At 31.7% G+C, this 26,177-nt stretch overlaps 2 protein-coding genes and 1 pseudogene across 8 annotated transcripts; all 3 read right to left on the bottom strand.

Moving 5' to 3' along the window:
- Nucleotides 1-2,227: 2,227 nt before the first annotated feature.
- On the bottom strand, nucleotides 2,228-5,905 carry LOC114417868 (U-box domain-containing protein 35-like). Of its 7 annotated transcripts, none has more exons than XM_028382898.1 (9): nucleotides 5,129-5,905; nucleotides 4,930-5,051; nucleotides 4,650-4,840; nucleotides 4,480-4,528; nucleotides 4,092-4,383; nucleotides 3,898-3,999; nucleotides 3,381-3,809; nucleotides 2,562-3,282; nucleotides 2,228-2,481 (listed from the first exon to the last, which is right to left on the bottom strand). In XM_028382898.1, the coding sequence occupies exons 1-9, from the start codon at nucleotides 5,423-5,425 to the stop codon at nucleotides 2,465-2,467; spliced, it is 2,220 nt and encodes a 739-aa protein (XP_028238699.1). In that variant the 5' UTR covers nucleotides 5,426-5,905; the 3' UTR covers nucleotides 2,228-2,464. The 7 variants fall into 7 exon arrangements, with proteins under 7 accessions (XP_028238699.1, XP_028238701.1, XP_028238702.1 ...); XM_028382900.1 differs by having other exon boundaries at nucleotides 4,089-4,383; nucleotides 4,674-4,840; nucleotides 5,129-5,903; XM_028382901.1 differs by having other exon boundaries at nucleotides 4,089-4,365; nucleotides 4,674-4,840; nucleotides 5,129-5,903.
- Nucleotides 5,906-6,900: 995 nt separating this feature from the next.
- Nucleotides 6,901-15,121, bottom strand: LOC114417867 (beta-amyrin synthase). Its single transcript, XM_028382895.1, has 16 exons — nucleotides 14,852-15,121; nucleotides 14,590-14,775; nucleotides 11,900-11,989; nucleotides 11,523-11,720; nucleotides 11,350-11,434; nucleotides 11,073-11,239; nucleotides 10,792-10,983; nucleotides 10,550-10,663; nucleotides 10,341-10,460; nucleotides 9,800-9,922; nucleotides 9,605-9,703; nucleotides 9,187-9,243; nucleotides 8,716-9,084; nucleotides 8,537-8,617; nucleotides 8,342-8,425; nucleotides 6,901-7,187 (listed from the first exon to the last, which is right to left on the bottom strand). Exons 1-16 carry the CDS (start codon nucleotides 15,050-15,052, stop codon nucleotides 7,065-7,067), a joined length of 2,289 nt encoding a protein of 762 aa, XP_028238696.1. The 5' UTR covers nucleotides 15,053-15,121; the 3' UTR covers nucleotides 6,901-7,064.
- A 3,792-nt stretch (nucleotides 15,122-18,913) lies between these two features.
- On the bottom strand, nucleotides 18,914-25,699 carry LOC114419161 (annotated as a pseudogene).
- Nucleotides 25,700-26,177: the final 478 nt, after the last annotated feature.

Here is a 26,177-nt window from a genome sequence, read left to right as displayed (position 1 = left end):
TTATATTTAATCGAGAGAATCAAATGAGAGAGATTTTAATGGATGAAAAGGAATGAAATCATTTTTTAAATTTTTTGTTCACAAATCAAAGGGAATGAGAGGTGTTTTAAAAATAAATTTACTTTTATGTCCTTGTGGTTTTAAATTTCAAAACACAAGTAGATATTTCAATTATAAAAAATAAATTATTTTCCTCTCTCTTCCAAATCTTACCAATGGAGGGGAGCAAAAATTAGATAAAAAGAAAAACTTTATTCTCTTCCCTTCCTCTCTTAAAAATTAAATCAAACAACCAAAGTTTGAAAAAAAAAATTCCTCCCTCTCTTTTTCCTCTATTTTCCTCCAGCCAAACACTATATTATGATTAAGAAGATTCAGCCTTATATTTTAATTTTAGTGATAATAAATAAGACATAAGAAAAAAAGAACATTATTTCATTGAAGCTACACAATTTCATTATTATACTTTTTTATTGATGTTGGTCCTTTGGTTTAGTTTGAGTCATTCTTCAGTTGAACAAACAATAACATGATAAATATGTAAAGGACAATGAATAGAATGTTTACTTAATAATAAAAACTAAAAAGAACATATTTAATATGAGACATGAATTAAAAGTTTATAATTTTATAAAGATTAAAAAATATTAGCAGAGACTAAAAAAATAGATTTTATATAGGAACTAATAAAGTTAAAAAAAGTTATAAGGACTAAAATCTTACAATAAATATATTATAGGAACTAGAAACATATTTAAACATTAAATATAAATATATACTTGTGTTAATCAGTATTCTTAAAATATTTATTATATAAATCATAAAAAAACCTAAAAAATATCATAGACAATATAAATTTATGTCTTTCAATTAAAGATAAAAACAATGTTATTAGCATACTGTTTAATATTTGTCTATTTAAAAATAATATATCTTTGTTACATTTTTTGTTGACTTGTTCTTGTCCATCTAAAAATGGGTTACGAACACGAGAAACGCTCACGTATTATTTAATTTGAACGTCTTTTGCTTTTATTTTCAAATAAAACATAAAATAAGAATAAAAATATGTTTGCTGAAAATTTAAAAAACACTTTATTTAAAAATATTTTCAACAATAGACCCAAGACCAAAAACAACAAATGAACTTTTTCATGAAGAAAGTGAAAACATAGTGACACTTTAAAGTAATTTTTTATATATATTTTATAAATCTTGAAAACTTGAAGAAAAAAAAACTCAAACCAAACCAAAAACCACCTTATTTTTCAAAACGTATAAACAAGTTATCCCAAATTAAACAGTGTTTATTAAAATTATTTCGAAATGTTATTGAAAGTGACTGTATGCAGATTGATCAAGGCACGATGCAAATGTCAAATTTGGTAAATGTCTTGTTCGTGATGCAAGGTTCCACCCGACTCCGGATTAGGACTTAGGACATGCACGCACTGCCACTAGAACTAGTAACCTAGATTACATTGCAATCATTCGCACTTGAAGATCTTAGGTACGTTGAGGCCTATTAATTCGATCTGGCTTTATTACTTTTCCTCAATCTCCTAAGACCAAGACCTTCTCTCTCTGAATCTCTTTCTACCAACTTGACTATTACTGCATGATGAAGATGAACCATACCCCAAATATGGTCTTGAAAGGAGCCGAAAAAGCATGGAACCTTTGCTTATTGCAGACCCCATGACAAAAAAAGCTTTCCCAAATATCCCATGGAAGACGCACTAAAAATCTCAATCCGTAATGAATAGCAGTTGCAGCAGTTAGAAACTAGTAACACAAGCACCCGTACGTACGTGTCCCGCAGCAACAGAACAAGAGTCCTATATATGTAATGTAATGAGCCAATTTATAACTGCAGAGGCTTTGCCCATATTGAAGGACTCCACCCAAAAAGCCTAAACTCAATCCCTTCAACTGACATAATTACTTTTGGAGCAAAAAAGCTTATACACAAACGTTTCGCAATTATTTATTAGATTTAAAATAAATATTAAATTGGCAAGTTCATATGAGAATAGGGATGGATATTCACAAAACAATATCTTTCTTTTTTATATGTACAATGTTTAAGTTAATGAATATTAATATAAGAGAAAATAGGTCATGTAATTATAGTATAAATAAATTTTACATTACCATTTAATTATAAAATATGCACGATAAGTATAATAAGATGACATCAAAATAAATAATGATAGCATAAAAAGAATCAGTATAATTTGTAGCTTAATAGAATAACAGTGATTTTATTTACAAAATTAAAAAAAAGATATGATATAATACAATAATTTATACAAGATTATATTATATTTTGTATGTATCTCTCACTTCAATCTTATCATTTAAATTAAAATTGTTTATCCTTTGATCTCTTTTGGTTTATATATACAAGTGGAAAAAATGATATCTGGAACACTCAGAAATGATTTGGCGGGATTAAAAGAGATTAGTGATCATTGGGCCCTGTGAGAAAAAGAAACAAGTTGTTAAGAAGATGCATCCTTGAGGAGTGAGGGAGTAAATGCAGTAAGTAAGTTGTATACCTTGATCGGAAGAGGTGGATGAATGAAGGGAAGCAAAGTCTCGCAAGATTTGGAGGCGAGGCAATACGAGTGTGGCAAGGTCTGGGCGGTCCTTTCGCCTGAGCTGTGCACATTGGAGAGCCAAGTTTGCAAGGCAGAGGGCTTGTTCCAGAGGCCAGTCCGGGACAGAGGGGTCCAGCATTTCACCAAACCTGTCCTTCTTGATCGACTCCTCAACCTGGTGTGCCAGTCCCATGGCAGGCCTTCCCGTCAACAACTGTAGTAGAATTATCCCCAGAGAGTATACGTCTGACTTCACCCCTAGCATTCCCGTCTGCTGATACTCCGGATCTATATAGCAGAATGTTCCCGCTGCTGCTGTCATGCAGCATTGCGTCCCGTTCCCCGCCGTTGCTGCCGGTACTAGTTTCGCCAATCCTACGTCACTTATCTTGCTCACGTAATTCTGGTCCAGCAATATGTTCCCCGGTTTCAGATCCCTGTGCACCAATGGTTCTGGCTTCGTCTGATGTAGGAACAGCAACCCCGTTGCTATCTCCGCTGCTATTCCAAACCTTACCTTCCAACTCCTCATCTTTCCCTCCTTCTCCTTCTTCTTTCCAAACATACAGTCTTCCAAGCTTCCTTTCGCCATATATTCATATACCAGTATTCCGTGCTCTGCACATGCTCCTATTAGCAGCACCATGTTTGGATGTCTTATGCACCCCAGTATGTTCACCTGCAATTCATTCATAACACTATATATTGATTTATTATTTCATTTCATTTCATTTCATTTCATTTCCACTTTTTTTTTCTTTTTGTTAATTTTTTCACCTCTTGCTGAAACTGTGCCTCCCCTTGAGCTGAATCTTGACGCAGAACCTTCACCGCCACTTGTGTATGATCTAGGTAACACTTGTACACAGGTCCATACCCCCCTTCCCCTATCTTCCTTGCTTCTGAGAACATGTCTGTGGCTCTTTCAATCTCCTCTATTGTGTATCTCCTATATCTTTTGTCGTTTTGGGTTAGATTGTCCAATTGTTTCCTCATTTCCTCTGCTTCTTTAAGGGCTTTCACTTCTACACTTTCTCTTTTACTCGATTCCACCCTTGCTATTCTCTTTGCTGCTTTAGCTGTTTCCCTTGCTGCTTTACTTCTTGCTTTCTCTTGCTCCACACTTGCCTCTGCTGCTTCCTGGGACAACTGCATCTCCTCCATTTTCTTTTCTTCCTCTATTTTCCAGTTTTGCAGTTCCCCTAACTGTACGTACCAAAAATAAAGCGTACTACCATTTACCACCACACCACAAATCTCAATAACAATCGCATTTCGTTGCATCTATTTTTACCTTCTGTTGTGCTGCTAGTGTTTCTCTGCATGCAGTAGTGTATATTTCCAATGTATGCTTTAACTCCAACTTCAAGCTCCTCATGTCAGCTTCGGCTTCATCCTGAATGTACGTACGTTTTAGCATAAGTCGGATGTTATAGAAGATGATTTTGTATCTAAGATAAAGAAAAGAAGAAAGTGCTGACTGACAACGTTTAGCAAGGAAGAAGAAACTGATGATCGGCGGCTATCCTCTGAAAATGAAATGTCGGTTGAACTGAGGTCAGAGAACTTGGGTCTCATACGGGTTGATCCCAAGCTATGATCTGAACTGGTTGAAGTTCGTGGATTTCGGGCATGAAGATCAAAATAGTCATAGAAAACAGAGGATGAACGCACACTGCTGGGCCTCTCAGAGCTTACAAATGATATGTCAGAGTCGGATTCGGGGAAGTCCATGCATGACCTTCCACTCAAGTTTATTCTTCTGCCAAGTTGTGATTGTCTTCAGACATGGATTGGAAAATGTTTATGTTGACGTTACTGTGTTATGTTGTGTCATGTCATATAATATAATAATTAAGTGGAATGGAAAACTTACTTCATGGATTCACTCTGCCAGCTGGAAGGTTTGATTGATGCCCTGTTATCTGAAGAAGCAATAGCGTATATATATATATATATAGATGGGTGTGTGTGATTGTGATTGCGATCAAAACAATTTAAGAATTGCACCACAAACATAGTTAATTTCAAATAAACAAACCATACATTTAGACGATATCTCAGACTCACGTGCATTCTCGTCATGTAGAATCTGTATGTGCCTCAGCAATGGGGAGGCATGTGGGGCTGTTCGAGCAGCACTCCGAACTGAAGAGATTCTGCCCTTAGAAATCACATACACAGTACAGAAATCTGGCGCCCCCTTTAATATGTTGCTTGGCGTACTTGACTTGAATCTGCATTTAGTCGAAGAAAGAAAAGAAAGATGCATTATTTTAACTCATTGGTAATTGTAAGATGATAGGGGACCATATTATTTTACTACCTAATAAAGCCATGCCTGGAGGCTTGACCAAGCACCAAATTCTCAATTGCAGCATAAGAGACATATTCTGTTATTCCTTTGACCACATCCATGTCTTCAAGAAGGACATCAAGGCATTGTATCTGATGAAATGAATAAATAGTAAGCAAAGCAATTTGAAAAGAAAAACCCATAAATAAATACATACATACATACATACATCTTTGCGTGAACAATAGCAATGGAAGGTGCGGAAAAGATCCTTTGTAATATTGACATGTGGGGATGCAGCTGGGGAGTTGGTGTTGATATTGCATATTATGGCCTCGTGAGATGGGGAGGTGGTGTGCAAGACGTGGATTAAAACAAGAGTTTGGCCCCTCGAAAGAAGAGTATCAGCAGCCCATTTCAGAGCGTGTCTGCTCCCTTTGTTATCCTTTTCTATGGCAACTGCCACCAATCCATTTCCTCCCCCCTTCTTAATTATTGAAGCAGTCTTTGTACCTGGCAGCCACATTTATTCTTTTTTTATTTTGCCTCTCTCAATTCTGCAATTACTTTTCATCTGCATACTTAGTTATTCTCCTGCTCGCTATTCAACATTCACTAACTAATTCCCCCAAAGAGGAAAACAACCATTTATAGAAAACTACCCCCCACTTTATGGATAATCAACCATAATTTTCTTCTCATCCTATTATGGGCCAACAACAATGCATACTATCAGAACCATTTTATTTTTTTTAACATAAATAGGACACCCGCAAACACGCTTAGGTAACAAAGTATGCGATCCATCAACTAGTAGGCAAATCCTGGAACTGAGTCAAACTCCTTATAATATAACCCTGCTCTGAGGATAAACCAAATTTAGCAAGCATTAGGCTCCTTCATCCTCTTCACCAACGGATAGGCTAAATGGCGAGGACCTCCACTAACTTCTTTCAAGTCAGATTTAATAAATAACATACATGAACGATCTTTTATTTTAAACACAACAATATCTTTCATTTCTTTATATATTTTTTCTTATCACACCATAAATCTTATCATATTTATATTTTATTTTCTCTAAATATTGGATAACATTTGAGTATCTATCAAAAAAAAAATTCTATGAGATTTGGAGAGATCACATGCACACAAAGAAAGAGACTTTAATCAAATAAAATATAAATAACATACAACAATATTTAAATTTATAATATTTTCATCTTTTTAAACTATGATAACAAGTCTCAAGATACAGTAAAGACATGATTTTTGTTAATATTTTATATTATATCTTAAGCTACTTCTTTTAGAAATTAAAAAATGAGTACTTTTTTTTAATGATATTAATATGTTTGAGTTGTGTAAAAATGATTTGTTTAACTCAACACCTAATATTAAATGTCCAATAAATGTCAGAATATGTTGAAGCGAGAGTAGTGTCCATAAAAAAAGAAGTGTATGTGGTTCATACTCTCAGCAAAAAAATTCCTTTGTTGGTACGCATGATTTGCATCGACCACATGTCATTCCAAATCCCATAGGTCATGTCCATACCCCCACATGCCACCCAGTGCAATTGTTGGATTCACCTAGTCCATCAAGCATGATTTCATCTCATTCCTTCGTGGCCTAAGGACCTTGATAATGAGGTCCCAAGTAGACCCAACAACAATGATAGGCTGGAGCTGGTCGGTCTTCAAAAAATAAAAATTCAAGTGATTTAAGGATTTCATAGAATGGGAATACAATATTAGGATATTATTTATTTTTAATGTTATTTTATTTTAATTACCAAAACTAGGATGACACTACTACTTGGATGCTTGTTATTTCTTGTGGATCCCTATTTACCATAGGCACGACCCTGTGTATTGAGTATCACTGAGAAACTAATTAATTTTCTTGGTAACATTTTTATCTTCTTCACAGCCCTCTAATGTTACGTGCGTAGTATTTTACTAGACTTATCTTTGTATCGTAACACGAACATTAAGAACATCTATACAAGCCGACATGAAATAATTTTTCTACCAATATATGTAGGAAATAAACATAGGAATATGAAAAAATTGATTAAGCTTGATTACACACAACTTATTTGCTTTATTTGCCTCAATCTTAATGAAAATGCCTTTGCCTTTTCGTGCTCAAACCATTCTAAATTAAACTTCAGTGGAAGGCAATGGAACCCGCCTTCGATATTCAGCTAGAGCCCACATTGGATAAATATCTCTGTACATTGGATAATGCAACATGCAATTTTTCATGAATACTCCCGTGATTTCCTGCCAAAAGTAGGTCACAACAATAAGAAACAATACTCAATCTAGAGCATAATTTTCATTTTGCTTACAAAATACAATTAATAATAAATCTTTTCTGTCATTTTCCTAAATTAAAAAAATATTAATATTTTTATATCAAGTTTTGATTACATTGGAAGTTGAAATTCTCGTATCGACAAAGTTTTAAAGACTTTGATTTTACTCCTTCCATTTCATTTTAATTGATGTTTTAGAAAAAAATTGTTTTGATTGTCATTTTACAAAACCAATGAAGAATTACTTTTTTTTTCTTCATTAATCAATAAATGTAGAGTGAGAAAATAAAAAAGTATAGATGAGAGATAATCTAATTAATATGAAATACATTGACATATTAGGATTAGGAAATTACATAACAATTTTTATGAAATCTAAATTATTAATTGTATTTTCTAAAATATTGTGTCAATTTTTTTCTCTAAAGGTTAATCAAAATAAAACAAAGAGTATTGCATATGAATTGCAAGCATTAGCAGTTAGAGAAAAAGTGTATGCACTAATAGTATAAATAACACTTATTTTAGAATTTATTTTTCTTCTAATATTTATTATGGAACGACTGAATTATTAAATACAATAATAAATGCATTTATTGTCTTGAAAATATAAAATACACTTAACACCTACCATACAATTTAAATTGATTATTATAAATTCAAATTATAATTTTTATATTTAAATATCTTTATTTATTATAAATTATAAATTTTAATTATAACATATTTATTTATTATGAATTATAATTATATAAAATAAAAATTAATCCTATTATAAAAACAAACTAAAATACTAGTTCAAGCAAAATTTTAAAGAAATAACTTTGTCCACAAAACTTAAATGTTGTATTTTACGTTTTGGAATTATTTTCCAATTAAAATTAGAATTTCACATCAATTTCTTTAGCTAGGTCAAACTTTAATTTTGATTTTAAAACACCCAAGGCATCTGAATTGTTGCACTGAAGTCTTGTCCCAAATGGTATCGACCTATGTCTTTTTTTCTAAGATCTGATTTTAATTTATTGCTAAATAAGTTAATTTCTTTTTTATTTATTTATTTAGTTAAGCATGTACACAAATACGGGACATTTTTTAATTTAAAGGATTGATATACACCTGTTGGGGCCAATCACCCTCTTCCAACTGAGAATTAATGAGCAACTTTGCAGCACGGTGAAGAGGCATGGGGTCTCTATCCGCCTGTATATAGGAATTTAAAAATGAAGAGGGGAAAAAAAACTATTTTGAAATTTAATTCACAATGAAGTAGACCTATAATCAAATATACACAAACACAAATTAAGAACGAACCTGTCCAGCATGAATTAGTCCCATAAGAGCCCATGCTGTATGTACAACATTTGATCGGCTTCCTTCTAGAGGTACATATATCTGCATTATTTTCATTTAGTAAGACATTATTACTATTATCATTAATTCCCAATGAAGTTGAAGAATGGTAATTCAGTAATAACCATTCAGCTACAAACCTTTTTTGGGCTTGAAAGATAACTCTCTCCCCATCCACCGTCCTCTCTTTGTGTTGTAAGTAGAAATTTAACGGCTTTGCGAATGGCAGCACAATTGGTGTAAGTCTTACCAGCAGCTGCTAGACCTCCAAGTGCAAACCAAGAGCCATAAGTGAAGCAAACTCCCCAATTTCCATACCATGAACCATCAGCTGTTTGTGTATCTTCAAGGAATCGAACTGCATTGGTAATGAAATTTTCTATCTCTTTCTTCCTATGTCCTGGATATAGCTTCTTGAACAAAACTAAAGCTTGGATTGCAGATCCAGTGCACTCAACATATTCATGTTCAACTACAATGTCCGCAAAAAATTCTGTGGGATTGAGTAACTAAGAATCACCAACAAAGTTAATTAGTTTATTAATCAAGTACTTTTTTTTATCAATTTATAAATACATACGTGTTGCATTATTAATTAATTTAATACTTACTTCTAACCACTCTTGAGCTCCTGCAGGCTCCCATGCTGCTAAACCACCTTTTTTACTCTGCAATAAAAAAAATGTTGTTTAGTTAAAAATAAATTTGGTAGTAAAAGTAAATAAAGCATCAATGATCAAAGTCCTTTGTACAACCCTAACTTATTATTGATCAAATATTAAGTAACAAAGAAAAGGGGCCATTAGTTGATTGATGATTGGTTAATTAAAAGGATATGGACATAAGTTTAAGAGAATTGTAATATTGTACAAAACCAATTTCACAAATCATGAACAAATGAGGTGGTGTTGGATTTGAAAAAACAGCTGATTATATCAACATTAGTTGCCAACCTTTATCAATTTATAGACAATTTTTTATAAAATATTTCATAACATAAATCGTTTCTCTAAACTTAATGGTACTTGCCTGAAGCGACAACAAGACATTGACTGAATCGTATAATCTTTCAGGTTCCATCTTTTCTCCCACAATCTCTGGTGGCAACATTGATAGAAGTAGACAACACTACAACACAAAAATTTTAGTTAAATTAACATATATTTGTTGTGATCATTAACAAAGCTTTAGATTAAGTTGTTTATGACCTAAGTTGTTGGCTACCTTTAAACCTTCTGCAGTGCAATCAGAAACTTGCCATCCATGGTCTTGATCAGAGAATGTCCAAGACCCTTTAGAAATATGACGATGCATACTTTTAAAATCTCCAAAAGGATTATCCTTCACCTATAAAATAAGAATGCCAATTCATAAAAATCTCCAAAAGGGTTATCCTTCGCCTACAAAATGAAAATGCTAGTTCATTACTACTAGATATAGACAACAACCATATTATTCAATACTCTAATAAATAGTTAAACACCAACTTAGTAATCAATTATAAATATGCATTTCAATTCAAAAATATAATTATACTAGTTACAACTAATACTATGTAGCTAGGTGAATTAGTAAGTAATTAGTTATATAGTTTTTATTTAGTTTATTCGATCACCCTGTAAATAAGATTTAGGGATTTTAAATATCTTAATTAGTTAATTGTACAATCTGGATAAACCTAGGTTTATTAGGGAATTTCTGCTCCATAACTAGAAGGAAGAAGATCTGGGATTCTTTTATATACTTATAAAAATATTAAGCAAACCTGAGACTTCTTGATGAAATCATGTCCTTTTGCAAACGTAGGACCAATTTCTTCAATTATGTTAGTGGCAAGCAAAGCTTGAACAGCAAAGCCAGCATCCCATTCTTGGCTACCAAAACTCTGCATTATATAGATAAGTGCATCAATAAACTAATTAAATAATTAATGTATCTAATTGGTTATAATAGCACGTGCCCACACGCGTATACCTGCATGGTCATTCCATCTTCAGAAACCCATAAGTAATCTGGGACCCTTGCAAGATGCTTCTTGAAAGCATCTCCGTTTGGATCTTCCACCCAACAAGCAAGCATACATAAAACCTGGAAAAAAAATATATGCATTTTAGTATCATATTTGAATGAATTCCCTCTTGAAAAGGAAAATAAAAAAGTTTATTTTACTCATAAGGATAAAAAAAATCAATATGCATTATTGTTATGACACCTACCTTTTCCACACAACCAATGGTTATGTATCGACTAGTCTCATCTTCATAATGAATATGTTTCATAGTTACTTGAAGGGCCTTTTCTCTAATCAACTTGTTGAAAGGCCAACGAGTAAGTAGCGGTTCAGTGAATATGTATAAACTATCCCATATTAGGTCTTGTATCAAAGGATGGGGATAGTAAAGATCTTCCTGTGATTGACATAATGAACGACTATCATTTTCATAGCAAAAAAGATATGTGCACACACACATTGTGATTAATTAAATATGTCTTTCACCTTTGCACATTGGTGACGCGCTTTCTTCCAATTAACTTTTTCATAAGGTTGAGTAAACAACTCTTCTCTTAATTGTAAGATGAGTGGTGTGATTGGACCCACAAACCTCTTCCCATATAAGTAAGACATAGGCATGTATACCAATCGACAGTAACACCACATCTTAGCTACAATAGTTAAGGTGGAAGTGAGATTTAATGATTAAATATTGTATATTCACCAATTTAAATATATATCATTCCAAACAGAGTGACAAAATAAAATTAATTAAATCTACCTGGATGCATAGGAAGAAAAGATGGAAGGATCCAAAACTCTGGGGGCATTGGGTTGCTTCCGCACCAATCAAATACACCGAGTATCTACAAGAGCAAGATCCATTTAAATGAATAGTACACATCATAGTTTCATTAGTTTTTGTATTTGTATTCATATAAAAAAGAATAATACCGAAAGCCAAGTTTTTCCCCATGAAGGTATATGTGTTACACCACCATGATCTCGAATCCACTTTCTTGCTCTAGCACAAGCATTGTCATGACCTCCATTAGGTCCTTCTCCAAGCATTCGCATGCATATATAGTTCAGTGCAGTACAAAACATAGTGCTATGACCCTCTATGTGTAGTCCCCATCCTCCGTCTTCATTCTTTAATTAAATGAAAGCACAAAAGGGCTAATATTAATTATTTATTGTTGCAATGAATAGATTATAAACTTCATGGTTAAACAAGTACAACAAGTTTAAAAGATACAAGAAATTTGACATTTTGTTTCTCTATATTATGTTTGATTAAGCAAATGTATCTTAAGATTGAATAATTATACCTGGTGATAATATGTGTAACGAAGAATTTCTTTGCGATGTTCTTCTGGAAATACTGATTCAAGATTTCCTGTAATATACATACAAAAAACCTGCAATATTTTCAACAAGTAAAAATTAATGTTTGTTATTGCATATGCATAATGAACTTGAATTTTATATATATGATGTTCAAAATATCTGAGATATTTCATGATTATGTAAAAAAGAGGAGTACTTGTGAGCAAACAAAAAATGAAAATAATTTTGGATTCTTAATTATAGTGATCATTTTCAATTTCATGTACAATAACTAAGTTTTTATGTTCATTTAATGGTCGAGTATGGCATAAAATGATGACCTGAATTATTCTGTTAATGAATAAATCCCTATTTCATTCTTTTATAAGTTTAGTTCCGTAAAAAAGAGACCAAGGATATTAATTTTTTTTATTACCTAAGCTTCATATTTAATTTAATTTCAATTTTCTAATTTCTTTAAAAAAAATAAAAAGAAAAATTTAATAATCAATGTACTGACGATATAAAATAATTTTACATTACATCTAATTATAATTCATCGTTGATATAAATTATTAAAATAGTTATAATTCATTATTGGTATGATTATTAAGATAGTTATTATAAAAGTTAATAAACTTATCATAATAATGATTTGCTATGATGATGTAAAATTATTATCTTATTTTATCAATGTATAATTTTATTTTATTTTTAATATTCACAAAATTGATATATCCCAGACATGCATCATCAGCTAATTTATCTATACTCTCTAATAATAATTATTATTTAAAAATTAAATTGATAGTAAATTTCGTCAGAGAATACGAAAGTGATTACTTGTATTTTTTAAAAGAGTATACTATGAGCTTACTGAGGATTTATTGTATAGAATTGACATAAAGAACTACCTCTAATTTTTTGGTGTATTGTTTATTTTTATTGTTTATAATTAGTCCAGAGAGAAGGATCTAAGAATAGGCAATAGGAGAAAAATTTAGCTCAGAAATTAATACGAGCAATAAAATTAATGAGACTAAATAATTTTTTTTATAGAGACTAATACTTGAAATTTAAAATTTTATAAATACTAAAAAAAACTAATTAATCCAATAAATTATTATGATCAACAAGCCTGTAAACTATCCATTTTAGATAATGATAGTGACGTTTTTCATTTTTGTATATTTCTTATTTATGCTAACACCCTCGTCATTAACGCTACGTGCGTGTAGATCCACGTCCAATCTGAATTTTGCGCATCTAATATTGATTTGACGTAAAATTTTAAAATGTATTAAAAACGTCAAACCTACGAAACAGTCTTTTTTTATATTATTGTAATCAAAATTAGAATTTTACATCAATCATTTACATGATAAAAGTTTACATTAAATATTGACATAAATTAGTGAGATAAAATTTTCATTTAAATTAAAGAATCAAACAAAAAAATCTAGATATTTATATCTAAATATTGTTGTAAAAAAATTTAATCGAATAAAATAAAAAATTATTTTAGAAATAACTATTTTTTTGCTAATTAAAAATTTCTTCTTATCCCAACATGCCTTTCATTTTATTTATTTTGTCCTCATATCTTAAATAAATTTGAAGATGTAAAGATTAAACAATAAAAGCATATAAACATTGATATAAAATGCAATATCAACATTTCTAACTGATTTGATTACTATCTCGATTGTTGATGAACAAATAACTTATATTAGACAATGATTGAGGACAGAGTTCTTTAAAACATATATAATAATAATAATAATTCGTGTTTTTTATTTTAATATGCGCCTACCCACTAGCTTAAACTGGTCATATTGGTTTTATTTGGATTATATATATATAACAATGAAGCGTATGTTTAGGATCTCTTGAAACAAAAAAAAATTAATTACTTATTTATTCTTTATAATTTTATAATTTATACTTTTTAGTTATTTGAAAATAATATTTTAATCCTTATAATTTATATTTTAACTTTTTTTAATTTAAGTAAAAGAAAATAATATTTTTATTCTTTATAATTTACATTTTAATTCTATTTTAATCCATATAATTTTAAAATAGTTTTTTTTAATCTTGTATTTTATATTTTAATTTTATTTTAATCATTATCATCAAAATATAATTAATATTTTTTATTATAATTAATTATAAAAATATTAACAAATAATTTATAACTAATTTATTACAAGATAATTTGTAATAAAAAATAGTTAAGAATTTATAATTAATTATTTTTATATTTTTTGTTTACAATGAACTAAAAGATAATTAAAATATAAATTATAGAAACTAAAAATATCACTTTCAAAATTAAAAAAAATTAAAATATAAACTAAGATTAAAAAAAAACTAAAATATAAACTATATGAAATGAAAAAATGACTATAATAGAATTAAAGAGACAAATAATCCAAAAAAATGTTTAGGATGTTATTAATTAAGGCAGAAGTAACATAAAGTAGCTTACAAGAGAAACATAAAAGTAGGTAAGGTGAATGCGCGCGTGTTTGTACACTAACATGATTCAGTAATATGATTGATTCATTTGAATTAGTTTTACTCCTAAGCAAAACTGGAATCAAATGGATTTAGTTTTGTTATTTATGAGATGGAATTAATAAAAGAGAAACACGATGATAAACTAATGTAGTGAGTAGTGAGTACTTACCAAAGGAGGAAGAAAGAAGAGAGGACCTGCAATTTGAGCAGGCCAATGGCCATCAGAGGTCTGCAGTGCCGCAAGGTGGTGTGCGCCCCTTCTGACGGCGCTTGTGACTTTTTGGTATGTGATTTCCTCTCCATCTTCTATAGTCACACGAGGAATTGTTTGTTTGAAGTTATTTTCTCTGAGAACCTACACGTAGGGCAAATAAGAATAGAAGAGAGAGTAATTAAATTAAGTTGGGAAATAGATAGGTAACGTAGGGTACCTGAAAACGCCAAAGGAGGTCAGCGCAGGGCTTGACCTTGAAGCGGTTGTGGTAGAAATGCTGACGAGCTGCTTCAACCTGGGCCCGTTCCTCTGGACTGCCTGCTTCAGGATCAAACTCCCATGTCTGCCTCCCAACGAAATTGTTTGTGCTGAATATGTATGGATCATTTCCTCCATCTGCTATCTTCAGCCTCCACATCCCTGATCCCTATTCACTCACACCAAACAAACCTCTTTCTCTAAGCTCCAGCTACTCCCATTATTTATACCGCTAAAACATTTAATAACATTCTCATTCTATTTTAACTGTTCATTATAATAATAATTTACAATTCATTTTAATCATAACTTCTTCTTTTTTTTTTATCAAGTTGATCTTTCTCATTAAATATTTTTTTATGTACGGTGTTGTTTGGTGACTTGTCTTCCTTTATTCTATGTTTTAGCGAAAAAACAATGCTTTCAAATTTTAGTGATTTGGAAAATGCAAAAGCAACGAAATGTATTAAATTTATTGGAATTGTTAATTTTAAAAAAATAATTTTTATAATGTAAAAAATTATAAAAGGTGATATACAGATTGCAAATAAAGTGCATTAAATGGTTTTCGCAAAACGTACTGTGTAATAATTAATTTCATTATTATATTTGCAGCGAGGATAGCGTGGAAACCAGGGTGCAGTTTTTTTTTTTTAAAGAAAAAAAAAATGGAACACGAGGGTCGCGTGGTCAATGAACGGAGGGAGATTTCAAATAATAATAAAAGCAAGAATACTAAATATACTAATGAACAAAAACTTTCCGTCGATTGCCAGCCTGAGTGAGCATATTTTTTTAGTATGGAAATCTTTAATATACCGTCTACTGACACAACGCTGGATCTTGAATAAATATTCTGATGAGGTCAAAACAAATAAATAACAATCTCATTGGTAGATATGAAATAGAGATGTGCGAAAATCGAAAATACATAAATAATGGTGATTTCTAGAAAATAAATAAAAATGCATGTGGGAAAAAAAAGCCAAAATGAATAGTAAAAATGACGTTTTTTAACATTTTATGATGATCTTTTAGGTTGAGAGAAATAAAATAGGGATGATAGAAATGAGGTGTGGGAGTTTGGTACCATGACTTCGAAGAGAGTTACCTTTCAAAGCTCTGGGATTCACAGAGTAAATTTCCGAGTTCACAAAAGTTATCCTGAACAATACAACCCAAACATTTGTACTTAAAAATCATTTTTTTTTACCAAAAATAATCGATTTTTTGTGTTTTATAATCGTTCTTTTTTTATTCCAATTATCAAAACTTCTCACAATGATATTTTTTATCTCTATTTAATTCTCTCCTTGTTTCACATATATCAAATAACTTTACAATAATATTTCTCTACTCTTTTATCTATTTCACTTAAAACAAACAACGTAACACATAATTTTGGACATATATGTAAAATAATTTTAATAGGTAAAAATGACCTACTATACATAACCTGAACCTAAAATAAACATAATCAAAGATTTTATTATCATAATGTAGAAGTATCTCTTGGATCGCTTGCTCAATAATTAATATTTTGGACATATATGTTTATTTGAACTTATTTTTAATTTTTTTTATAACTTTTAAAGAGCTAATTATTTCTTGAATTATAACTATAAATAATGTGCACCTTAGAAATGTATCTTAACATAATACTTTGTAGTTTGTAGCCACTCTAATAAGGCTCGTAGTAACTTTGGCACTCCCACAGTACTTTTTTACCATTTAAGCTAATACTATTGCTTTGATAAGTTTATCTGCTCGAGGTGTACCAAGTTCAAATCATTGTTTTGTTGCTATTATAAATAAAGGCAGAGAAGACTTGGCAGAAAGGTTTTGATGCCCCCAAGACTACTCTGTCCGGTGATCTGCATGCAGTTAAACATGGACAAAAAAGGAAAAGCACAGTGGCGAACAAATAGCAAATTGAGTAAACTAAGAGTCCATCATTATATTGAATTTTGGGTCCATCCTGTATAATCTTGGATGGCGGGATTCACAGGTTGACCCACACGCACAATTTTGTTATGCAGTGAATGATGGTGTTTGAAGACGTGGAAGTTGAGATGGAAGTGTTCTATTGGGTTGAGTTACAAATATTTGGGAAAGGAAAATGTAATGTACCACCATTTGAAAAGCAGTCATCATTCAAAGAACTCCTTGACCCTTTTTTTTTAATGTCAGTTTGGATGCATCCACACAAATAAACAGAAAGAAAAAAGCTTTTACATGGTACAGGCTATGAAATTATTAAACATTTAAAGTAACATGTTTTTAAAGTAATTTCAGTAGCATTTTAAAAAAAATAAAATTAGGCCTGTTAGGCCTGGGAAAAAGACGATTTATTAGCTTGTGTAAGAATGTGGGAAGCTAACCCGATTCACTGCTATTAAAAAAGTGATCACTTGATAGAATTTTCTAAATCTCTTTCATTACTCTTCCTCTCATCCTAGGCACAACAATCTCACCGGGTGCAGCCATCAAATCATCATAGCTAAATCATTGAAGCACCAAACTCTTTTATGTTTTCCACGGTTGTGTCCAATCCAGATTTTGTACCACCATGCAAATCACATGATGCTGCCTGCCTCTCTTGGACAACTCATTGAATGCCACCGCTCTTCATCCCATCACTGCCCACCCCTTCGTGAGACCCAACAATTATTGCCCCACCAAGGTCTTTCATGGTCCCCAGGATATTGTGCTATCCACACCACCACGAACCTTTCACCAGTCATTCTGGCACTACCATTCATCATCTCAGGGTCATCCTTCTCTCGGGATTGTTAAAACCTTTGTCTTTGACAACGACATTGGAGCGTAAGCCTCTCCCCAACCAAAGCGTCGGTGAGAATTATAATGTCAATAAGAATTGAAAATCAAGATTTGATTAGAAATACAACATAAGGAATAATTAAAAACCAAGATTTTGATAACTAATTTCAGAATTTGTCAACTTCAATGGCGCAGGGAGAATTACAATTGCAAAATTGATTTTGTAGTTTTGATTACTATCTTCTCTATGACATTCAAGATTTGATAAAAATTATGTCCATCAATATTGGTTATATCATAAAACAAAGAAAAAATTATAAATTTATTATTTTAGTTGATATTCAATTGATCTCCAAAGTTATACTTGTATCACGTTCATATTCTTGACTGTCACATGTCATGTTCTGATTGGATGTTAATTTTATGAAAAAATAAATACATCGTTGTTTTGATTGATCAATCAGAACATGACACGCGACAATTATCATCCAATAAAAATTAAAAATGTCAGTCAACGTCAAATTCAGAAATTAAATTATTGAAAGATCAAATCCGAAATTAAAAATAAATTGAGGACCAAAAATACAACTTTGACTAAAACAAATTTGTGACACCAATATGATTGTGTTGCTGCAAAAGTATTTTTCAGGTAGGGGTTAATCAAAATTTTAACTAGCGCAGGGAGAAAGTGTCAAATGAGTTTACTTTACTTGTTTTATTTTTTTAATTGAATTTATTATAGTCATGAGATTTAATTATATCAACGGATGCAATATGGTGTAAGTCTAAAAACTTACATGAGATTTTAATATGGCGTAAACGGATCCCATATTTTTTTATGTAAAGTTAATTTTTTTTTTGTTCCTTTAAGTTTATTTTTTTGGTGTTTTTTAATTTTGATTTTTAATATATTTTATTTATTTTTAATTCTTATAAATTTGTATTTTTTTCAATTTTGATCCCTATAAAATTATAATTTTTTATTTATAATTTTCATAAGTTCACACATATCATACCCAAAATTAAAAAAGCAAACTTACATTAGACTAAAAATAAACAAAAAAATCTTACAATTATCAAAATTAAAAAAATACATACTTACAAATTAAAAAAAATAAACTAAGAAAAAGATAAAATAACATTAACTTACTAACTTAAGGGACCAACAATATATATATATATATATATATATATATATATATATATATATATATATATATATATATATATATATATATATATATATATATATATATGAAATTACACATAAGACTAAACTGAAACTTAAAATAAATAATTCAGAACAGAAGCTTTTCTTGTCCAAGCTACGACTACTTTTAATGGAAGAAAAAAACACAACCAAAAATACATCTATCGAAGTGGTTTCTTCTTCACTCAAAATCCTCCCTTATTGTCATATACTTGAACGTTGAATTAATCGCACTAAAGCCTGAACTAACTCTGACACAGGTGGCCGAAATTCAGGCTCAGACTGATACAAATAAAAAAAGCATATTAAAATACTGACTTTTTTTTTTTTTAGTGGAGAAAATATTGAGTCATGTATAGTAAAGTATGAGAACTAATTAATTGACCTGAACACAGGGCGATGATATCAGCAAATCGGAAGAGTGACTTAGGAGGGTAAAGCCCCCGCAAGGCAGGGTCCGCCATTTTTTCCACAGCATTAATGTCATGAAGCTGTGGGGTGGCCCAACGAACCAGACATTGTGCTGCTTTTGGCTTTGAACTGAAGACCACGAGGAACATATATAATATAAAAAACAACTTTATCTTAATTGCATTCAGAACACACAATGTACCTACCTCGGCTACCTGTCTAAAAAAGTTACAGCATCACTACTCCAAAACTGTATACATCACTCTTCTGGGTATAGGCTGAAGGTTTTGCGCATTCTGGTGCATTATATCCTGCCCCAAGATTTTGGCTAGTACGCTATGAAGTAGGAATGAATAACACTCATAAATCAACATGTACAAAATGCTTCTTTGGAAAAGAGAAAATAAATTCGATACTTTGGCCAATTTACCCTCACATTAAATACACAGGTACTGAAGAAGTTAATTAGGTATTAGGATTCAAAAGTGAGTGAGGTGAGGCTCTACTTAATATCTTTTTCTTATTTTTCCTCTTTGACTGGATTATTGCCTTTGCGAGGGGCAACGTAAGCAGGGCAGTTTAGGAAGTTACGACTTAAAACTGTTTGATATCCTATTACAGTAAAAATAAAATTTAGCATAATACAATATTAATATAGAAAAATAACTTCACCATGTATTCTTCAACCTTTTTTTAGTATCAATTGCCTATTGTCTAGAAGTATATCTGTCTTGAATATTTTACCTAAGCGACACCTAATGTGCTTTCGACAAACTTCCATCTTTGAGTAGTTTATTTTGGCTTCAAATCCTTGAGAGATATTTGAAAAAACAGCAACAAAATGATTGCTTCCCGACAAATAAATAATCCTAACTAAAAAGTACATTTAATTAAAAAAAAAAACAGCATAATTCAATACTAAGTAAGATAAGTAACCTCACCAAATACTCACTGGCTTGTTTTAAATACAAATAGCTCATTGTCTAGAAATTTATCTATCTATAATATTTGGCCAAAGCAACACGTGGAATGCTTTTTAATATCAAAGAAAGATCTTATCAAAATATCTTCTTTCTAATTCATTTCTGTAGCAAGTTCTACGTTTCAAATAATAGGTGGAAAGTGAGACCAAACGCCCAGATTTGGGGAACTCTTGTCTCAGTTGTCTGAATTTATTAAACTGATAGTAACCACCACAGGGGAGGGGAATAGGGAAAAAGACGCCGCCAACGAAGCTATAAGAATTTGTGGGGAAATAAAGACGATGAAACAAACCGTACGGGCTAACAAGTAACTAAGGCCAATATTAACTAGACTGAGTCAAAAACAAAATATGCAGGAAGCATTTCTAGGAATGTTAAAACATCATATCAAAATTCCATACAGGCAATAAAGAGAAGGAAATAAGTACACAATAATAAGGAGACTAAAACAACAAAAAACCTGGTGGAAGGATGCCAAACCATAGTCTGAGAGACGAGGATTCAGATCTGTGTCAAGCAAAATATTGGAAGACTTAATATTCTTGTGCAATAAAGGAGGCGAGCAAATTTCATGTAGGTACCTGAAAATTTCGATTTTGTCCATAAAATGAATAGTGTTAATATTATTCAAATGCAATCAACACTATAGATGCAAAAAATTAGGAATGCTGTACTCCTATCTGGTACATATATAAATTAACGCTATAGATGCCTATCGATATGCAGAAATATGTTTTTCATACTGTCACAACATCTATGTCAAAATGGAAGTACTATATAGTAGATGTAGACTAACTCAACAGCCCGAGCTGCTCCCAATGCAATTCTGACTCTGGTGTTCCAAGTTAGTGGTTTTCTGAAGTCGTCTGATAAGTGTAAAAAGCATATATTTATTAGTTTTTATTTTCTAATTTAATTGCAGCCATGCCTGTCCCCATAACTAAATTTTAGTTTAGACATTTATGGCCGCAAGTCAGACATGAACATAGGTGTGTCATATGTATCTGCATCTTTATTTGAATAGACATTCACTCGGAGGTTCTTCTTAGTAATATTAAGAATTTTCATGCACATACATATACTAGTGTATCCATGACTATTTTATACTAAAGCACACGTGTAGGTGTTGATTAATTAAACAGAAAGTACCTTTCCATCAGCATATTTAGCCCGATAGACACATCCTATGGATCCTTCACCAAGAAGTCGACCTGAAGCAAAATTAGCAGTAGCAGACTGCAATTCTGCTTGTGTAAAAGTAGTAACACGGATTGATGAACTTCTCCTAGAATTTAGACGATTTGCAAACTCGTTGTCATTAAAGGATTGCACACAATCGGAGACTGACGACCTAACACCAATTGATGGAGAATTTTGCGAAGCCTTTACGTCAATTGATGTGGAATCCATTGACTTAAATCCTGTTACCAATATGACAACTGAAATCAGTTAAATGCATGTCAACTCCATACTCGCTGTTGTCACAATGTTCCAAAATGACTTAAAACTATATAACAGTTTTGTTTTATTTTTCTTTAAACAAACACCAAAAGTTTGTAAAGATCAACTATTTCAAAAATTTAAAATGTGTACAAGTCCAAGAATGGATTTTATCTGTAACAAGGTTCAATTATTAAGTCAATGATTTACCATGCCATATCATATTGATAGATCATCCACACATCAAATCAGTCAACTTTTGCTATTAGTACATAAACTAGTGTGAAGATGATGGCCAGTTAACTCAAGGAATAGAAGGAGAAGAGAAGCATTGAAGAATAATGGGCCTTACAATGATAAGAGCCTATGTGTGTATGAGAGGAAGGAATTATATTTATAACCAGCGAAGAGAGCAAGGGAGAGAAGGAATTGATTGGAGGAGAAAGGAAAGAACATAACAGAATGGACAGAAATATGATTAATGGGGGAAAGGAGAGAAAATTGTATACACAGACGGGGAGAAATTGGAATAAGCTGCGGGTGACATTTGGCATGGGAAGGACTGTCCATTGCAGATCCTTAGCGTTCTGTTTTTCTCTATATTTCTTATTTTCTGTCTTTAGTCTCCCGAGGATTCTCCTTTGCTGTAAGGAACTGAGCTCCCTTTGTTAGATATATAATACTCTCTAAATCTCAGTTTCTATCAGAAGATAATATCAACTTAAGTCATCACACAAGGGGAATATTTAAATCTGAATTCAGTTCTCCTTCCAAAGAAAAAGAAAACAAAAATGAAATCTGCATCCAATATAAATAAATAAAGTTGGTTTATTAATAATCACAGACAGTGCCAAGCAGCAACTGTCTATCGAAAGTCACCTTCTTTTATGCTATAGTTATAGATGTAGCAAAATTTCTACATAAAAAAGAAAAATATTTGGTGTGACATACGAAATAAAGATCACAACAAGTCATGAATAACAACAGAAAGTATTGCAAAATCTGTGAATAGAAAAAGACCACCTTTGTAGTCTTTGCTGAAATCAGCATCCGAATCTTTTGATAACTCCTCAGATGCAAGGGTTGTAAAAGATCTATGCTGGCTACGCCTCTCTTCATCGATAAAATGTGAAGCAGGTTTTGATGATCTTTTAGAAAGAGCAACAACAATTATAATTACTGCTAGTACGCCAAAGGCTATGCCGGCTATAGCTACTCCACTAATAACAGATTTATCATTCTTTTTCTCGGAATGCTTGATAGGGGGAGTACCAGGAGGAGGAGGAGGTGCTGGTCCACTTGACCAAGAGTTTCCTCCAGTTCTTTGGAATTAACAACACAAAGTTAGAGAAACAACGTAAGTTTCATCCTTCAATAAATGACTGTTAGAAAATACTTACTGCAAGCTATTTATATCCTTTAACTCCTTAGGAACCCAACCAGTAAATTTGTTGTTTTCAACATTCCTGTTAAAATTAAAATAGTATTTAATTTAATTTATTACTACTCTCGGAAGAGCAAATACAATTCACTATCAGATTTCAGGTATACTAGTCATTCCTTCAATAGATTTCGCTACTACTTCACATTTTGGAAACTAAAAAACTGACTCGTTAAGTAAAAATGTCTTAGCCTTACCAAAGTGATTCATAAATTGACTAGACAACGTAGACATTTTACTTCCTCATAATGAAAGATGTAGCTCATGGTTTTTTGCAAATAATTGAAGCATAGTCATATATAAAATTATAAATATGATATATAATGCATATTTAGATGATTCTAGAAATATATATAGTTGCCACTTGCCACTACTGCACTGAAAATCTAAAAAATCAAATATATATGAAGATACTTGAACATTTTACAAGGGGGGATGGAAAATCATTCCAAGGTGAGCAAACATGAACTTACAAATCTTCAAGTGGAAGGTTGGCAAGGACATTTACTGAACCAGTGAATTGGTTGTTTTGTAGGTGCCTGTATAAGGACAAACAGAAGCTTACAGTGAAGATGTGTGCATATATTATTCCCTGATAGTGATAGTGATCTTGTTCTTACAACTTGTTGAGGTTTTTGAGCGATTTGAGATTCTGGGGTAGGTTTCCTGATAGTGAATTAAGTGATACATCCCTACATGTTATTCAATGCTTTACGGTTAATAAAATTTGCACGCTTGAAGATATATCCCTACATGTTATGCAATGATATAAGGTTAATAAAATTTTCATGTTTGAAGAAACCTGATAATCATATACTAAGTAAGAAGCCATCATTTTCATTAATATAAAAAATAAAGTGCAAGCAGTTATACATGAAATATAGCATGTATTTTATAGTTGTATAAGGGGCATAGAAGCTTTTCTGGAAGTGACTTATTGCATCAGCACAGAGGAAAGAAATCCTTATAAGCTCAACATAACAGTGGATTCGAGTGAAAAAATAAGGAAAGAGAGGAGTTTCCATATATCACAGAACAATCTAAAAGTAAAGCATCAATGCATGAGTTCACACTTCGTGGTTTACATATTGCAAAACTATTTTATACACAGCTGGAACTGGGTTCTTTATTATAGCTTCTACCTTAACTCCAGTTAAATTCCAAAATCAGCAATAGCATGAAAGTAAAGATCTTGACACTAGAAACCTTGCTGCATGTTCACACTTACAGTTGTTTGAGATTACTGAGCTTCCCAAACATATCGCCCAACTGGTTTTTGAGCTGATTATGTGCAAGATTTCTTCATGCATAACATGTTGAGAAGCAGAGGAGAGTTCCAAGAAAAATTATGAGTAAAAATAGGAAGGAATATTGCTTAAAGGTAATTGAGGTCATCCATCTCAGAGAAGGAATAAGGTATACTTCCAGTGAAGTCGTTCCTAGAGAGATCTCTGCATGACCAGATAACAGAGTTATTGATGACAAACAAATGCAGGTTGCCTAGAAGAAGATTACACTATTGACCTTCCTTTAAAATAATGAATCCAATCATCTCCGATAAAGAATGTTAGGAAGCACTTTCAAAATTTCAGCAATGATATAACTTTAAATTATTAGGTGCAGCCGGTAGTGTTATATTTATGGAGTAATGAGGTGGTAATGTTATATTTGGCAGCTGACTTACATATAACGAGCATTTGGAGGAAGTCGATATGGTATATCACCCTTTTGGTTGTTGTTGCTCAAATCACTGTACTATGAAAAAAAATTAATGTATGCCATTCAAGTGATGTTCTTTTATTATTATTAAAAAGAAAGAAAGTGTGGTCTTTGAAGATCTGGGCCTCACAAGTCGGTAACTGATTTTAAGTTGGACAACTGGTAGCACCATTGATCCGGAAAGTCCCATGTCAGATAAATTTCTGTTGAAAGTAAAAATAAATAGTTAGAATGACTCAGGACTCAGGAGTTGATGAAAAGAAACATACTCTGTCTATAATAAACATATTACATTTCTGTGACAGAAGAGCCTGAGCATTTGATTCCTTCCCAGGAGTCGCCACAGGGAACGCCTCCACTTGATTTCCAGCCACTCAGCTTTGAAGGGGAGTTTAAGCTTGTATACATCACATTAAGGGCTGAAACTGCAAAATTAAGCACAAGAATGAGAACAATGCAATGCAATGAATCACAAAGCTTTTGGATACCATCTTGGGAGGCAGTTTTGCAATGAACTACGGTGGTTGAGACCGCAAGCAAAGCAATCCACAACCTTGCAAGGTTAAGGTTGTGGTTGTGGTGCATTTTCTAGCACAATGGAATGCAGAACAGAACAGAACAGAAAGGTGTTGTTGTTTGAAAGGAACATAACATTCTCATTCCTTCAACACCAACACGTTTGTTCCAGTGCCTAAATTTAGGAGGGAGAAGGAACACGCCTTAAAATGCCCGGTAGCGCACTCTTTTTGCGGACTATAACTAGCCATTATTTTTTTATTTTTTTGTTAACTCATAATCATAGAGACCGAAACAGGAAGAAACAAAGAGAACTGGCTTACAATGCATGGTATTGGTATACTAGTCATTGAGAATTAAGAATTTGAAAGCACTAATCCTCAACTAGGCTCTTTTTATTCCACTACAGCTTGCCAATATACGATTTCGACCAATGATTGAGTAAGATGTTGCCTAACTAAAGTTAATAAAATGAAAAATTAGTTTCTAACATCATAAATTATTAATTAATTTAACCCTAAAGTCGTAATATCATGTGACATTGATTTTTTAAATTGAAAAAAATAAATCTTTAATCAATTTAGTATTTCTCTTATTAGTTGATGTCATCTAAGATTTTTAAACGACTTAATTAATGTCTCAAGTGTTTGAGTATTAGTTAGTCTACCATTGAAAACCCTCTATACTATGAAAATAAAAAGATATAACACATACAAATAACAAAACAACTAAAAATAGCAAATTACATAGATTTAAGGTGGTTTGACACCTTTTGTCAACATTC

This window comes from Glycine soja, chromosome 7 (genome assembly GCF_004193775.1).
Source record: "Glycine soja cultivar W05 chromosome 7, ASM419377v2, whole genome shotgun sequence".
Lineage (NCBI taxonomy): Eukaryota > Viridiplantae > Streptophyta > Magnoliopsida > Fabales > Fabaceae > Glycine > Glycine soja.
Note: the sequence above shows the minus strand (reverse complement) of the source record. Positions and strands in the feature narration are given on the sequence as shown.